Source organism: Quercus lobata, chromosome 12 (genome assembly GCF_001633185.2).
Source record: "Quercus lobata isolate SW786 chromosome 12, ValleyOak3.0 Primary Assembly, whole genome shotgun sequence".
Lineage (NCBI taxonomy): Eukaryota > Viridiplantae > Streptophyta > Magnoliopsida > Fagales > Fagaceae > Quercus > Quercus lobata.
In genome coordinates this window covers 12,521,221-12,537,377 of record NC_044915.1, presented here as the reverse complement: position 1 = coordinate 12,537,377, position 16,157 = coordinate 12,521,221, and the positions used below count along the sequence as shown (strand labels likewise).

The 16,157-nt window shown below is 33.4% G+C and overlaps 2 protein-coding genes and 1 non-coding gene across 4 annotated transcripts; 2 read left to right on the top strand and 1 right to left on the bottom strand.

The window, feature by feature from the left end:
- The first annotated feature begins 929 nt into the window (after window positions 1-929).
- On the top strand, window positions 930-5,655 carry LOC115970247. Its single transcript, XM_031089910.1, has 8 exons — window positions 930-984; window positions 1,076-1,144; window positions 3,229-3,235; window positions 3,319-3,538; window positions 3,866-4,482; window positions 4,671-4,814; window positions 4,974-5,115; window positions 5,176-5,655. Exons 1-8 carry the CDS (start codon window positions 930-932, stop codon window positions 5,653-5,655), a joined length of 1,734 nt encoding a protein of 577 aa, XP_030945770.1.
- Window positions 5,656-7,918: 2,263 nt separating this feature from the next.
- LOC115972162 lies at window positions 7,919-10,567 on the top strand. Of its 2 annotated transcripts, none has more exons than XM_031092343.1 (3): window positions 7,919-8,476; window positions 8,915-8,990; window positions 10,104-10,567. In XM_031092343.1, exons 1-3 carry the CDS (start codon window positions 8,417-8,419, stop codon window positions 10,292-10,294), a joined length of 327 nt encoding a protein of 108 aa, XP_030948203.1. In that variant the 5' UTR covers window positions 7,919-8,416; the 3' UTR covers window positions 10,295-10,567. The 2 variants fall into 2 exon arrangements, with proteins under 2 accessions (XP_030948203.1, XP_030948201.1); XM_031092341.1 differs by having other exon boundaries at window positions 7,925-8,476; window positions 8,909-8,990.
- A 248-nt stretch (window positions 10,568-10,815) lies between these two features.
- TRNAD-GUC lies at window positions 10,816-10,887 on the bottom strand. Its single transcript has one exon. It is a non-coding gene; the product is annotated as a tRNA-Asp (tRNA).
- Window positions 10,888-16,157: the final 5,270 nt, after the last annotated feature.

Below are 16,157 nucleotides of genomic sequence, written 5' to 3'. Positions count from 1 at the left end.
ACTCCCATTAATTAAAAAATTATTAAGAAAAATAAATTAATAACATGAAGCCTTTTCTGGACAATTTTTTTTTTCAATACCCTTCAATAGTTGGGGGAGGGAAATTTCAACCAATTGAGCTATTATTTAAAAAAAAAAACATTATATTTTGCCTAAAATATTGTGTTTACATATTTTTAGTGTCAGACCATTGCAACTCAAAAATAAGGGTGAAATATTATTTAGCAAAACTTTTATATAACAAAAATTTATAATTTACTCCAATGTTTACAGGTTTAAATACACCCTATTTGGACTAGGGAATAATTATTGCGCTAAATATGTATATATGTGCAACTAACTTTTTTTTGATAGGTGTATATATGCGCAACTAACACGATTATTTTTGTCTATTTTAATGCAGAAATGAGTTCGAAAAATACACTTATGACTCATAGTAATGACATAGAACGTCATCGATAACTACAAAGATATTATGATTGACGTAGTAGACAAATAGAAGACAATGAAAGCAGACAAATCCGATTGGCAAGACGTCATGCCAATTATGCAAGACGAAGACAACAAACTTTGGGTGGTGATATTACTTTAGTGGGAAGTCCAGCAAATTTAAATGAAGACGTTGTGCATTCTAATTCAACATCATCATGTGTATCACTAATACCACCTAATCGCGAGGCTACACCAAGTTGTAGTCTTACGCATATTCGTAACTTGGCGCGAAATATGCCAGTTGAGTGAAATGCTATGCAAGAAACTAATGGTGAGATCATAATTTTGTACATTTTAAAAAATATTCATTGATTGGACTATGATTATTTTGGGGAAAAATATAAATTTTGGCATGTTAGTTTTATGTCAAAATCAAGAACAATACTAACTTAATGTTTATAATAATTTTAGGTTTACCTCCAATAAATCCAATTATAATGCTAAATGATTTTGAGGCTGGACCAAGTCATATAAATTCTGATGTTAATGATGGTAAATTTTATGTCAAATATTTATAAACTTTGCACCATTATAAATTTTTTTATTTATTTTTAAATTAGCGTTTTTTATAATTACATTGCAGATGTAGAAAGAATTGAAGAAGTTGAAAATATGTATGATCAAAATCATGGGGATGGCTACAGAGAACAAGGTTTGTTACTCAATGTCTTCATTTTTATTTCAATTTACATGTTTATTATTATCAATTTTATTATTTGTTCACATGCTGCATATTTGAAACATTATTAATATTTTGCTTATTTTACAACATAATATTTGATACAATTTTTAATATTTTCTTTTACAACTATCATTACACTCTTTATCTCTAATTTTTTCCTCAAAAATTAAAATTAGGTGTTGACAACACACACATGTAACAAATTGTATGCAAGGTAGATACAATTGTGCCAAAGATTTTAAAGAAGGTAGAGAGACCATTAGGCACCAACTACCACAACCAAAGACTTGTCGATTTTGTAATGTCCGTTTGTTCCATCGAGAGACATCCTTGATGTGTTGCAAGGATAGAAAAATATCCTTACCCAACATACTGATTTGTCCTGATTTTATGGAGCTCATTTGTGAGCAAACACCACGAGGCAGACATTTCAGGAAATATATATAGTTTTACAACAATATGTTTGCATTTACCTCAATGGTTGTGCACGTGGATGAAAGCGTGACCACGAATAGTTGAGGAATATATACATTCCATGCCCAAGGTGCCATCGATCATAGAATTGGTAGTCTTTTACCACATACACCTCTAAGTATGCGGCATCTACAATTGTATATCTACGACACCAATCTTGAAATACAACGCAGAATGTCTCAATCTATAGAAGCTCACGAAGATATTGTGCGACTTATTCAAAGGATCTTAGACATGCATAACCCATTTGTGGAGAAATTTCGTCAAATATCTCGAAGTCCAAATTTACATCAATGTAAACTCCTTATTAAAGAACAACCTCTAAATTATCCTCAATATTGCCTTCCTAGTGCTTCCCAAGTGGCAGCTATTATTGTAGGAGGTGAAGAAGCTGGAAGTTTAAGTGATAGAGAAATTTTGGTTTAAACGTTTGTTGGTAATTTGATCAATGTTCAAGATACATCAGGATATTATAATCCATTGCAGTACCCAATACTTTTTCCATTTGGAACATATGGATGGGATATCAACACACACAACGCTAATAGAAATAAAGTGTCATGTTGCGATTATTATGCACATGTCCTTCAGGTAACAGTTTTATTATTTTCAATCTATTACTTCAAAATGCCACTTGCACTATGAAATAACTGAACCTAAATCTTTTTTTACTATTGTCGAAGATTCGCCACAATGATCTATCAATGATCTAGTATGGAGGACGCCTTTCACAACAGTATGTTGTTGATAATTATGTAAAAATTGAAACACACAAGCTTAGGTGGTTTGAGCACAATCAAGATTCTATTAGGGTGGATCTGTACCAAGGCCTACAAGATGCTTTCCATGAAGGAGAGAGGGATACTGGTAATGTAAACTTCACACTTGAAATTTATGGCGAATTAGTATCAATATTCATTAATGGCCCAACTTTTTCATCTTATATTTAGGAATTGTTGGACATAGAACCATTCTACCATCATCATTTGTGGAAAGCTCACGCGATATGATCAAATGATTTCAAGATGCAATGTCATTGGTTCAAAAGTTTGGGAAGCCAGATTTATTCATCATAATGACGTGCAATCCAGGATGGGAAGAAATCCAAAATGAGCTTTTACTAGCACAAACCGCACAAGATCGTCCAAACTTGCTTGCAAGAGTTTTCAAATCAAAATTTGAAGAATTGAAAGATGATATCATGGTCAAGAGGGTTCTCGAAAGAGTTATTGTATATGTGCAGGTCTTTGAGTTCCAAAAAAGAGGTTTACCACATGCGCACATGCTTATAATTCTCGATGAAGATGAAAAATTGCATAATCTAGAGGATTAGGATCGGATTGTTAAAGTAGAAATATCGTGTAAGGAGGAATAACCTCAGTTACATAAAGTTGTATGAAGCATGTGATACATGGTCCTTGCTGAATACAAAATCCAAGATCACCGTGCATGAAAAATGGGCGATGTAAAAAAGGATACCCAAAGCCTTTCTCACCAGAAACCTACCAAGGCAATGACTCATATTTTGTTTACAAATGATATGATATTAATAATCCTGTGCCATTGAATGATCATTGCAGGATTATGGTAGATAACACTTGGGTTGTTCCATATAATCCTTGGTTACTACTGAAATATAATTGTCATATTAATTTTGAAATATGTTGTAGTATCAAGAGTGTAAAATACCTATATAAATATGTGCATAAAGGTCCAGATCGTGTCTCTATGGAAGTTAGACCAGACCCAAATTATGATGATGTCCAACAGTACATTGATGCAAGATGGGTATGTGCTCTAGAGGCAAGTTGGAAGATATTTGCTTTTCCTATGTATCAAATGTACCCTGCTATTTTTCGTTTGCAAATTCATCTTCCAGATAGACAACAGGTACGCTTTAGACCACATGAAACTATTGCTAATGTTTTGGAGTGAAGTAAAAAGACAATGCTCACTATATTTTTTCATATGAATATGATTGATCATGATGCACGAAATTATCTATATAGAGAGTTTCCTAAGCATTATTGTTGGGATTATAAAAACAAAACATGGACACAAATAAGATCTCATAAAAAAGTAGTGGGCAAGATATATACTGTCTCACCATTTGATGGAGAGAATTTCAATTTGCGTATTCTTCTTAATCATGTCAAGGGGCCAACATGATTTTACGATTTATTAACTGTCAATGGGATAACCTATCCAACTTTTAAGCAAGTAGCTGAACAAAGGGGTTTACTAGGGAATGATAACAGCATACGACAGTGTCTGCTTGAGGCAAGAGACATTCGAATGCTGTTAGCTTTAAGAAGATTGTTTGCAACAATATTGATATTTTGTCTACCAACTAGAGTAAGAGAATTGTGGAATGAGTTCTACCCATATATGGTAGAAGATTACCCATCAACATTTGTTACAATAGGGACACGTTGTACAAATAAATTTCTCAATGATTTAAAGGCATTGCTCTTGCAACATGGAAAGCATATCACAGAGTATGATTTGCCGATTTCAACTGGAGAATGTGACAATGATTTAGCTGTACCAAGACTCATACAAGATGAGCTAACTGTTCCTAATGTAGATGAAGAACTTACTTTAATTGAGAAATTGAATAATGACCAGAAATTTGCATATGAGACAATCATGATAGTTATTGATCTTAAGAAAAGCATGATATTCTTTGTCGATGGGCCAGGGGGAACTGGGAAAACATTTTTGTATCGTACAGTATTAGCAACCTTGAGAAAAGCCGGTCACATTGCAATTGCCACAGCTACATCTGGCATAACAGCAACATTACTCCCTGGTGGAAGAACAGTGCATTCCAGGTTTAAGATTCTTTAACTCCCGATGCTTCATCTACTTGCTCAATAAGTAAACAATTAGACTTAGCTGAACTTATTAGATGTGGCACCATAATTATTTGGGATGAAGCCTTATTAGTAAATCAACGTGCATTTGAATCTTTAGATAGAATATTTAAAGATATTATGGAAGTAAATTTACCTTTTGGTAGGAAGGTGCTAATTTTGAGTGGAGATTTTTATCAAGTACTTCCAGTTGTTCCAAAGGGTACAAAGGCAGAAATGATTGATGCATGCATAGTCAAGTCCCCATTATGGAAAGATGTCAAAGTGTTACATTTGAAGCAGAATATGAGGTCTGTCAACGATGAAGAGTTTGCTGAGTATATATAACGCATTGGTGATGGGAATGAACCATTTATAATAGATGCTTTGATTAAACTATCTCCTTCAATGGTAATGCAATGGGAGGGTTAGCATTCTATATACAACTTGATTGATCAAGTTTTTCCAAGTTTGCAAGAACATGCCAATGATGCAAGATATATGGTTGATAGGGCTTTGCTAACACTTATAAATGATGATGTTGAACTGCTTAATGCAAAGATAATTTCTCAGTTCCTAGGAGATGAGTTTACATTACATTCTTTTGATGAGGTAGAAGGAGATACACAACATCTATATTAACAAGAATTCCTAAATTCTATATCTCCAAAGGGTTTACCACCATATATATTAAGGCTGAAAAAGGGTGCTCCAATTATGTTGTTGCGTAATATAGATCCAAAAGCTGGATTATGTAATGGTACAAGATTGATATACTGTGGAAGTTTTAACAACGTAATAGATGCTGAAATTTTGACTAGACAATATGTGGGTACACGTGTTTTCTTGTCAAGAATCCCTTTGAAGACAAAAGAAAATGTACACCTACAATTTGTAATGATTAGACGACAATTTCTTGTACGTTTGAGTTTTGCAATTACAATAAACAAAGTGCAAGGTCAGACAATTCCAACTGTTGGAATTTATCTTCCTGATCATGACTTTAGCAATGGCCAATTATATGTGGCGTTGTCAAGGGGAGTCTCCCAATCCACCACAAAACTATTGGTGCAAAAAGGAACAATACCTAAGGAGGAAGGTGTTCACACAAGAAATATTGTGTATAAAGATGTTTTGTTCCCTTCATCATAGGTATTAATTAAAAATTGGAAAGAACTGTCTTACATATAGATTTATTTTAATAATTTACAAATTTTAATGGTTATGTGGTCTACGTTTTAATATTTTATTTCTTGATATTTTTTATGTATACAATTAGTAACAAGAAGGATGCCCAACTCAAATATGAGGATCGAGTCCACTATGCTAAATAATGGAGTGCATGTTGTTCCTACTGCTCAATGGGAGAATTGGAAGGATGATAAATCAATATTGAACATGGACGCCATTAATAACAAGGTATATTTCTTTTTAATGATATCTTTAATTAGCATCCCTTTCTATTGTTTTATCAAAATTAATATTAAAAATGTCATGCTGCATATGGGTTGGGTTCGAAAATTGCAAAATTATTCTCCTGGTTAGGGATTCACTATTCGAGCTGACAAGAAAGAGCTTTGGAAGGAAGTGAAACGAGTTTTAGAGTCACAAGAATTGGAAAGGTGTGTTACACTATTTTTTAAAATAGGACAATAACTAATTGATAATCTTAATATACAAACAATTTTTTTTTTCTTCATTTTGAAGTTTTAAGAACAAAGACAAACAACAAATCATTGTCAAGAATAATGAGGTTTCCAGCATCCATAAGAATAAAGACAAAGGAAAAATGAAGGACGATGTGATCTCTAACACTCATGCCAACAAAGACAAATGGAGAATTAAAATAAAGGACAATGTGGTTTCCAACATCCATGAGAAAAAAAAGAAACGAACAAAAAAAACCAAGGACGATGCAATTTTCAACATGTGGAACAATAAAGACAAACATGAAAAGAGAGTGAAGGACGATGCAATAATAAAGCAAGTACAAATCATTACCACATCTACTTAAAAAAAAAAAAAAAAAAAACTTAATTACATAGTTTGGATATAATTTTTTTTTTTTTTTTTTTAATTTTGGTAATTAAATAATAGTTCTTCAAGTCCCAAGCTGAAGTAGACCATTTCACATACATGGAGCTATGCAATATCATCACAAGGTTAGTTCAAATATTTCATTTCACAAGTTTATGCTTGATGTTTATTGTACTTATCATTATTGTGTACGTTTTAAGGTCTCTATTAAGAACACAAACACACACATTTTGTATCATAGGTTCATGGCAAATGTTGCTGGAAAGCAATTAGAATGTGGAACAAATAACATTGCTCCAACAACTTCTCCACCGTAGCCGGCATAATATTAATAAGTTCACATATTCCATGTTTCAGATGTAGTGATTTATTTTACAGTTTTACCTGATGTAAATATTTTACTTTTCTACATTGATCCATCAACTTCTCATAATAGCTTTTGTAAAGGTCACCACATGTATTTTGTAAGTAGTTTTATTGTTACGATTTCATTATGCATTTTCATTATATGCACTATTTATAAGATTTATTCAATGGATCTTTTTTTCCTCCGCCTATAGGTTAATACTAAATTTAGCATCATCTTCCAATTAATAACATGTTGATTACTAGATAAACAAAATTGGCAAAAATGGATAATAATTACGGAATACTAGCCTCTGAGCATGCGCGTCAAAGGCTTTTCTATTTTTTGGATAAGGGTTAATTTAGAGCATCCATTATAATTTTGGATCACTACATTTTCCAATAACCAAAAAAAAAAAAAAAAAAACCTAATGGTATGATGAAAAATTATTTCACCACACATAATTCTCATCACACCCCTAGGTTTTTTTTTTTTTTGTTATTGGAAAATGTAGTGATCCGAAATTATAATGGATGCTCTAAATTAACCCTTACCCAAAAAATAGAAGAGTCTGAGTGCGCACTCAGAGACTAGTTATAAATGAAAGTCCTGTGATTGTTTTTTTAAATTCTGGAATTCTCTATTCCTAAGGGGGTGTGATTGGCATTGGCAGGGCCATAAATAAATTGCTCATGGGTATTGGGTGGAATGATACATTAGTGCTTTTCTTTACTAGGATTAGATAAAATAAAATAAAAAACGTTTGTGTGCTCTTCAGGCTAAAGCACATATATCTGATTTATATTTTAATTGCTTGTCATTGTTAAAGAATAAATTGTCTATACGACAGAATGTCTTGCACGCTATATAGAGTGGTTGAATGGGTGACCACAAGTCACTTGGTGGATAATGGTGGCCTATGTAACTAGTTTTGGGGTAGATGGATGGGATAACCTTTTTGTTATTTGCTGGTAAGCTGGGTCCGAAATTCTTTTACTTGTTGCGGCAGGCTAACGACAAAGTCCTAAGCCAAAAAATTCTTATACTGTTTTATCTGTTATCGGAACTTTAGAATCATTTTTCCCATACCTACTTTGGTGGGAGATCGATTTTAGACCACCAAATTTCTAAAATGTTAACTAGCTCTTTGATTCCGATCTTATCTTCACTTATAATATAAAAATACACGTGCAAGCAAGACAAGGACTTATTAGAACATGAAGCCCAAAGTCGGTCATATTAGGAATCTTTGGGTGCAAGAGCAGCCAGCTTATTAATGTGGTGGGCTTGACCATGCCTAATCCGCTATAACAGCTCCCTTTTCAATAGCAATGTCAATAGAGAGCCTGGAAGATCGTTGAAATCAGTTGTGATGTTGATGGTGACAAAGTTGAATTCAGTTTTGCATGCGGGAATCTCGTGCACAGATATATACAAATAGAGTTGACCAAGCAAAGGAGAAGACCAATTAAGCTCATCGTTATTCATTACCACATAAAAGAAACAGGGAGAGAGCTCTCCGGCAACGCTATGATGCCAATACTAAACGAGAAATCACTCTTACACACGGAGAATTTGACACCCCCTTCGGTAAGATTCATCTTTCTCTTTTATTCTCATGTTGAATTCGTAATGAAATTTCTTTTTGATGTTCTACATGTTCAATTCTCGTGGCTCCAGTGTTATTCTTGTGTGGCTACTACAATGACTCTGGTTTTTGTAAATTGAATTTCTCATCACATGTTTCTCTGTCCCCGCTTGTTAATCAATTTATATTGAGAGACAAAAATTGTTTCGAAGTGGTAGTGATTCCCCTTGTGCATCTTAAGTTCCTTTGAATTTGAGCAACTGATTGGCTGCACAGTAATAGCCAATTCTTCTTTCTGGTTGTACAGCCACTCTATTTTCCTTTGTGCTTTTTGGAGATGGCCAACTTAGCAATTAAATACCCAATTTTATTGTACACATAGCATAGCTGTGTTTATGCTTTTTCATTAGAGATGTTCTAATTTCTATCTATAGTTTCAGGTTGTAGTGCTGACTGCAAACATGGGATGTAAACGTTGTCGGCAAAGAGTCTCCCAAGTTGCTTCTAAAATGACCGGTAAGAAATTTCGTTAATGTTTTATCACATCACATGTCCTGATGTCCAAGGCAAGAAACCAATAAAAGACAACAATTAGTGAGGGATGATGATTTGGCTCCGTCTTGTGGACACCCTGTCCCATTTGTTGGTACAGAGCGTGGGATGATTCTTCAATCTGAACTGGATTTAAATATAATAAAAGTATATAAAAATATATTTAATTTTTTCTAATTTTATAAATTTTATATTTATGTTTTATGACTAGAATGTTTTTTTTTTTTTTTTTTTGAATGATTCTCTTCTTATTTTATTGTTTATTGAACTGGCGGCTTGTAGTGTTGCAACTTGATTTGTAGTATATAATATTTAACGGCTTGTAATAAGATTAATTCTTAATTTGTTTATTAAATAATAGAAAACTGAAAAAGTAGAAAATTATTGGTCTACTCGAGTCGACCTAAGAATATTGGTAGCTACTACTAGCTTGTAGTGTTGAAACTTGATATGCAGTGTATTATGTTTAATAACTTTTTTTTTTTTTTGAGAAATTATGTTTAATAACTTGTAATAAGATTAATTCTTAATTTGTTTATTAAATAATAGTAAAAGACTATAAGTATGGAAAATTACTGGTCTACTCAAATCCACGAGAAAAAAGAATTTTGGTGGATGGGTGAAGTAATTCCAAGCATTTGAAAATCTTAAGTGACAAGATTAAGGTAAAGAAATCCCATCCGAAATCGGGTTGAATAAAAATGAGGAGATTTCGGATATACGCATTATTTCTCTTATAGCATATGGATATATTGATTCTATACGATTGTGTACCTCACAAATATTGTGAGAATGAATACACATATATCTGATATATGAGATAATTATTGGCAAGACTAGATCTCCTGAAAAATATATTTAATTATTGCCCTTCCAATTAATGTTATACAATGAAATTAGTACATTTCTTTGATCAATACAATATCTATATAGTTAGCCACTAAATAGGGGGGAAAAAAAAAAACAAAAAAAAAAGAGATGTACACATGCTACATATAACAGTAGAAATTTCATTATCAGATATTTAGTTTGAACACTCGCTATGGAGTTTAATGTTTGTTATACACTAATATGCAGGATTAAAAGAGTATACAGTTGATGTGCACAATAGACAGGTGATTATGAAGGCAGATTTGGGACTTCATTGGAAAGTGGAAAATGATCCCCTTAATAAGAGAGAGATGAACCAAGAGTGTCGTCCATTAACTTACCTTCTCAAAACTTTCAGATCAACTTGCTTTGGCAACCATTTGGCTGATCAAACATAAACGTGTATAGTGTATAGTCTATCATCTAGGTACCATATGCTGAAGAATTTAATTTGTTACACTATCTGATGGCCATCATAATCTACACCAGAAGCGGTATATGTCAAACTTTTTTTAATTCGAAGTTGGAAACTTGGAACTTGTAATTTGGTTTTGTAAAATGACTTCAATTAGAGTGAAAAATGACACAATGCATTAAAAGGCTAATGAGCTTTTGCGTGGTTGGGCTGGAAAGTTATTTTATTATTTTCAGCTTCAATAAGCCCATGTACATACCTGATTTTATACAATTTTTCATAACTTGCAATAGGTGATAAAAGTTTTTTTTTTCTCACACATTTTAGTATAAAAACTAGTAATGTGTTTCACAAGCACCACAATTGTTGGGTTTAGAGAGAATTTTGAGACGACAACATTACATAACGTTGTGGACAGGTGGCCCAGTTTTAATAAGATCATAACAAAACAAGGCAAAAGAAATGGACAAACAGGCGCATAATTGCAAAAGCCAAAAAAAGTATCGCCGTTGCCGGGGATCGAAACCGGGTCACCCGCGTGACAGGCGGGAATACTCACCACTATACTACAACGACCCGTTGGTGTCTTAACTGATTCTGCTTAGAATATTATAGAGAAAGGAAAAGAGTTATAAATTGGGTAAGGACTTTAGACTTTATGCAGAATCAGTAAAATAAACACTAGAGGCTACTAGAGCAACTGAAACGATAAAGGAGCTCTTGAATTAAAAAAAATTATATTTTAGTTCCCAAATTTGTAAATTATCATATTCAAATTTAAAGTTTTTTTTAAAGAAAAATTTAATTTTTTATTTTGTACTAAGTGAATTATTGAGTATAAAAATCGAAGAGTCTAAATCCAATTAGATTATAAATTGGATTTCAATTGGAATCTAAATTTTCACAACGTATTCATCTAAATTTTTTATTTTTGTGGCAATTGAATTATTAGGTGCAAAAACCGAAAAATTTAAAACCAATTAAATTCTAAATCATATATATAAGAAACCATTAATTTTTTTTAGAAATGTATGGTTTAAAAAAATGTAAACTGTTGCCATGTATAATTTGAACCTCTTCTAAAATTTTTAATCCTACCCATATATATGCATGAGGCTACACACTAGTATTTCTTAATAAATGCATACTCTCTCTTCTTATATGAATAGTAAAACTTACCTTGATATTATATGAGAGAATGAAATAAACATTTATTATGATTCGGAAATATTCTATAGTTATCCTTAAACTTTTAAACCTAAGACCAATTTAATAAATATAATAGTAAAATAATGAAACCGAAAAAGTAGTGTGGGGCCAGAGAATTTGTGACCCCGGCCCACTTTACATTAGGGCTCAAGGCCCGAGCCGAGGAGAGACATTGTCGAGAACATACAACGAAAGTCCAAATGGCCTAGAGATATAGCCGAGGACGATTCTGTCCTCGGCATCCCAAAGCGCTCCTAGAAGAAAGGACGAGTACTGTATAGGAGCGGTTCATGGAAAAGCTAAACACCCTCGCATTGATGGGGAAAGGACCCCTGAACAGTGTGGCGATAAAGGACAAGGGAAAGGCTACCATTATTGCAATTAAGTATTCTACGCTTGACAGAGTAATGTTTTTCAACTTTTACAACCACTCCTAACCACTTTGGGTATGGGCTCATAGGACAAGTATCAGCCCTAGAAAACTGAACCTACACGTGGACGTTGAAGGGAGGGTAAAGGCTAGTATAAAAAGGAGAAGGAAGCAATCCAGAAGAGGGGACTGGGACGAGGGCCAAGAACTAGAGCCTCCTAGGCCGTGCCGAGGAGAAAACCTTTTTGGGCAAGCACGGTTCACCCTTGTGCAATTATCATGAACACCATGACTAACCACTGTTTGGTGACTAAGACCTAGCCTTTTAGCCCACTCTCTACAAATTTATTATTTGGGCTTTTAACGTTCGAACCCAATAAACCAATTTGGGGTCGTTACAAATTGAGTCCTTACAAGTAGAAACTCTAAATTTTATTAAGAAGACAAGGATGAAATCTATTAAAACTGAAATTAAAGAGAATCCTAAAAATACTATTACTATTCTTATGTAATTTCTTCAATATCTTGTAGGTTAAGTGATATTAAGAGAGACAAATTAAGTTCAAATTTACTTTCTTTCATTTTGTGCAAGTTTTTTTTATTTTTTATTTTTTATTTTTATTTTAAAAAATGTATATTTCCTTATCATTTATAAAAATAAAATAAAATCCAATTGAATCTACCTAAATTGGACTTTTGACATAAATTATCTAAACAAAGCTGGACAACAAATTTTTTAGGGTTTGGTTTACCTCCATTACTTTTTTAACTAGACATGTCCTTTTGTTTAAATATACAATCGAAAATGGTAGTAAGTTTTAATTTCTACCCTTTATTTAGTTAGTAGGTAATGTGACAGTCTTTTATTAAAATAAAAGGAGATTAATTTTTTAAAAGTACTGGAGATAAGCCAAATCCAATTTTTTAACTCAAAATGTAGTAATACTTTCAAAATCACAACAATATGTAATATAAAATACAACAAAGTGCGTAAATTCACATCCAAACATTCAGAGATACAAACATGTTCCTAGCCAATTTATGTCCAATGACTTTGGGCTTTCAGCGTCAAACAAAAGGGTAAAGTAATTGATCGTCATATCCACAAGCCTAGAACTTCCGGTGTCATTGCATCTTATATGCCCAAATATTTATCATCCTCAACAGATTGTTACGAAACTTATACAACCCAGAAATAAACTTAGGGGGACCCTCAAATCTACCAACAAAAACAAAATGTCGGTTAAAAATTCTATGATTTGGATAGTTAATAGGATTCTTAAGAGGCCATTACAATGATCCACGACTTAATTTGGACATTCTTCCTCAAAAACAAAAGGGTAAGTTAATTGATCATCATAGCTACAACATCCAATGATGTTAAAGCTCTTTGTAAACACGAAAATTTTCAATTGAGAAAAATCAAACAACTGAAAAAAAATTGCTTTGCAAATATAAATTTGTATTGATGAATAATGAGTATAATCTCTATTTCAATTCTTTTACAAAATAATACCTTTTGATTCTATCTTCTTTGAGAATTGAATGGTCTTCACAACAAATCTCTAGTTTTGAGCTTATTAGAGATTTATTATTCTTCAACTCTTCTATGCCCTCTATTTATAGTGGTTTCAAAGGATAAGTCCCACTTGGAATTGACCTCCTTGTAGATAATTATCTTAATAGTGATAATGATTAACTATTATCGTTCCAATTTAATTAAGATATTTATTTCTATTTAATTAGAATAATTATCATCAAGATATTCTTCTCTATTTAATTAGGATAAATATCATATTAAATGACACATGTCAACACTTGATTTATCTAATTTAACGACATATTAATTCAGAATTTGTCACTAAATTTTGATATGGCATTTTATGATTGGCTTAAAATTTTTTCCTCTTACAAATGCCCCCTCAAGACTTGACCATAATTTTGAGTGTGGAAAGTGGTCAAGTCTCAACAGATTTCATGCTTCGATGCAATTAATTTCAACACCTTTCATATATACATACCTTTTTGCCCCATATCACAATGATCCCACTGTTGGTTCACTGCCCAAGTAGAGATTGTCTAATGTAATAGTAGCCACGTTCACATCCATTGGCCGATGTATTTCAAGACTTAAAAGAGTTCTAATGTTACTCATTCATAGAGTTCCAATAGAACTAATGGCCTGTTTGGATGGAGGGGGAAGGAGGGGGAGTGGAGGGGAGTAGAGTAGAGTTGGCTAAAAATAAGCTAATTTTGTGCTAAATCTACTATACTTTACTCTACTCTCCCTCCATCTCCCTCAATCCAAACATAACATTAATTTTGGATAAGTACCTTTCACCACTTCAGATCTTTACTCTAAATGGGACACTAACTTAGAGCATTCATAGCAGTGGAGCTAAAATTTTAGCTATTTGACACTATAAAAAGTAATTTTATCTATTTTACCTACTCACATGTTGCAGCAGTAGATTTATTTTAGCTTTCAACACAAAAAAATAATATAAACATCACAATAAAATAATATATCTACTATAATAATATAATATATCCACTACAATAAAATAATATGTCCACTACAATAAATAACAATCACAATCACTGCAACCGCTACTGCTGCCACTACCGCTGCCGCCGCTATCGACTCTTCCACCATTGCCGCCACCACTACTGCAATGATATTTTTTTACCACTTCAAAAATTTTTTTTGAGAAAATTTACCACTTCAATTAAATATCCCTTCTTTATTTTTTCTTTATTATTTTTTATTATCTCTTTCTCTCTCTTCCTCTCTGTCTCTTTCTCTTTCTCTGAACCAAGATGAACCAACAAATGATCAAACTTCCACTCTTTCTTCTCAACTTAGCAAACCTACTACCACCTAAACCCCTACATCACAACCCAGCCATAGCCACCTCCAAATCGTTGAGACCCACGTCTTGGCTGAGTCGCACTGTGCGGTCTGCAAGGAATAGTTCCAACTCGGATTCGAGGCTCGCGAAATGCCTTGCCTGGTTTGTCGGCACAAGTTGCCAAGGGAGCGAGAGCGAAGCTGAAACAAGAGGAAGGCTGAGATTGCGATTGAGGCGGAGGAGACGGTGGGATTGACAATTTGGAGGTTACTAGGAGGTGGGTTTGTGGGTTGTGCTCTGGGTTTGTGATCTTTCTCTCTACTCTAATCGATCTGCCATGGGTTTGTGATCTTTCTCTCTACTCTAACCAATCTACCATGGGTTTGTGTTCTGTGGTGGTTGTATGGAATTTGGACCAGCGTTGCTTCGATCTTTCTCTCTACTCTATCTCTGTGGGTTTGTGTTTGTGTTTTGTGGTGTTTTGTGATGTGGGTTTAGTGGATCAGCGTTGTTGGTGGTTCGATCTGGTGTTTTTCTGGTGGCTGGGTGTCTGATTCGGTGGGTTTTATATGGATTTTATGAGCACCACCGTTGGCGAGCTAGTCGGTGAAGTAGAGAGGAGATGAGGGATGCCGGAGAGAGAGAAAGAAAGAAAAAGAGAAAATATTATTTTAATGAGAGAAGAGAGAGAAGTTTAATATAATATATATATATATATATATATATTTTTTTTTTTTAGCTTCTTGCTATAGTGCACAGCCATAAATAGTTGTGCACGGTAGCAAGAAACTAAAAATTTTTACCTTTAGCTCCACTGCTGTAGTGTGGATTTTTGTGTTTTGGTGGAGCTAAAATTACTATATAACTATTTAGCTCCACTGCTGTGAGTGCTCTTATAATGCTTTATAGAGTAATGACTCCTCACAACAATGAACAACATGGATTGCTAGATTCCATGATCAGATAAGGGAGAAATCTCTTGATAATTTCGATTTCCTTTCCTAGCTAAATTGGTATTTGACTAGATATCATCAAACATTCTCATGCCAATATGACTCCACGAAGAGGACTTCTTTTCCTAGTCAAACTATGACTAGATGACTTCGAAAAGGTCTTAGAGAGAACTTTAAAAAGCTTAATATCAATCAGCCAACGTCCCAGCTATATAAGGACTAAGACTCTATCCTTTGGAGAAGGCCCAACTTGCAATGATGATTATTTTTAAATTCTTATCTTCGTATCTTTTTATGACAAGTAGGAGTTAATGTCTGTTGCAACTAAAAATTACTTAAAGAGTTTAATTCCAAGTAGGACAGTGGAACTCACAATGCCTTATCCCTTCCATCAGATACAAGAATTCTCCTTCATTCTGACTTCTTTTCCTGGCCAATCCGGTCTTGACTAGATGAGTTTTA

Bases quoted from the DNA above. Each gene is read 5' to 3' on its own strand.
- LOC115972162 (XM_031092341.1), top strand. From the start codon at position 8,417: ATGATGCCAATACTAAACGAGAAATCACTCTTACACACGGAGAATTTG. The intron at 8,477-8,908 runs GTAAGATTCATC...TTCTATCTATAG, and splicing joins AGAATTTGACACCCCCTTCG to TTTCAGGTTGTAGTGCTGAC. The intron at 8,991-10,103 runs GTAAGAAATTTC...ACTAATATGCAG, and splicing joins AGTTGCTTCTAAAATGACCG to GATTAAAAGAGTATACAGTT.
- LOC115970247 (XM_031089910.1), top strand. From the start codon at position 930: ATGCTAAATGATTTTGAGGCTGGACCAAGTCATATAAATTCTGATGTT. The intron at 985-1,075 runs GTAAATTTTATG...ATTACATTGCAG, and splicing joins AAATTCTGATGTTAATGATG to ATGTAGAAAGAATTGAAGAA. The intron at 4,483-4,670 runs GTTTAAGATTCT...ACCTTTTGGTAG, and splicing joins GGAAGAACAGTGCATTCCAG to GAAGGTGCTAATTTTGAGTG.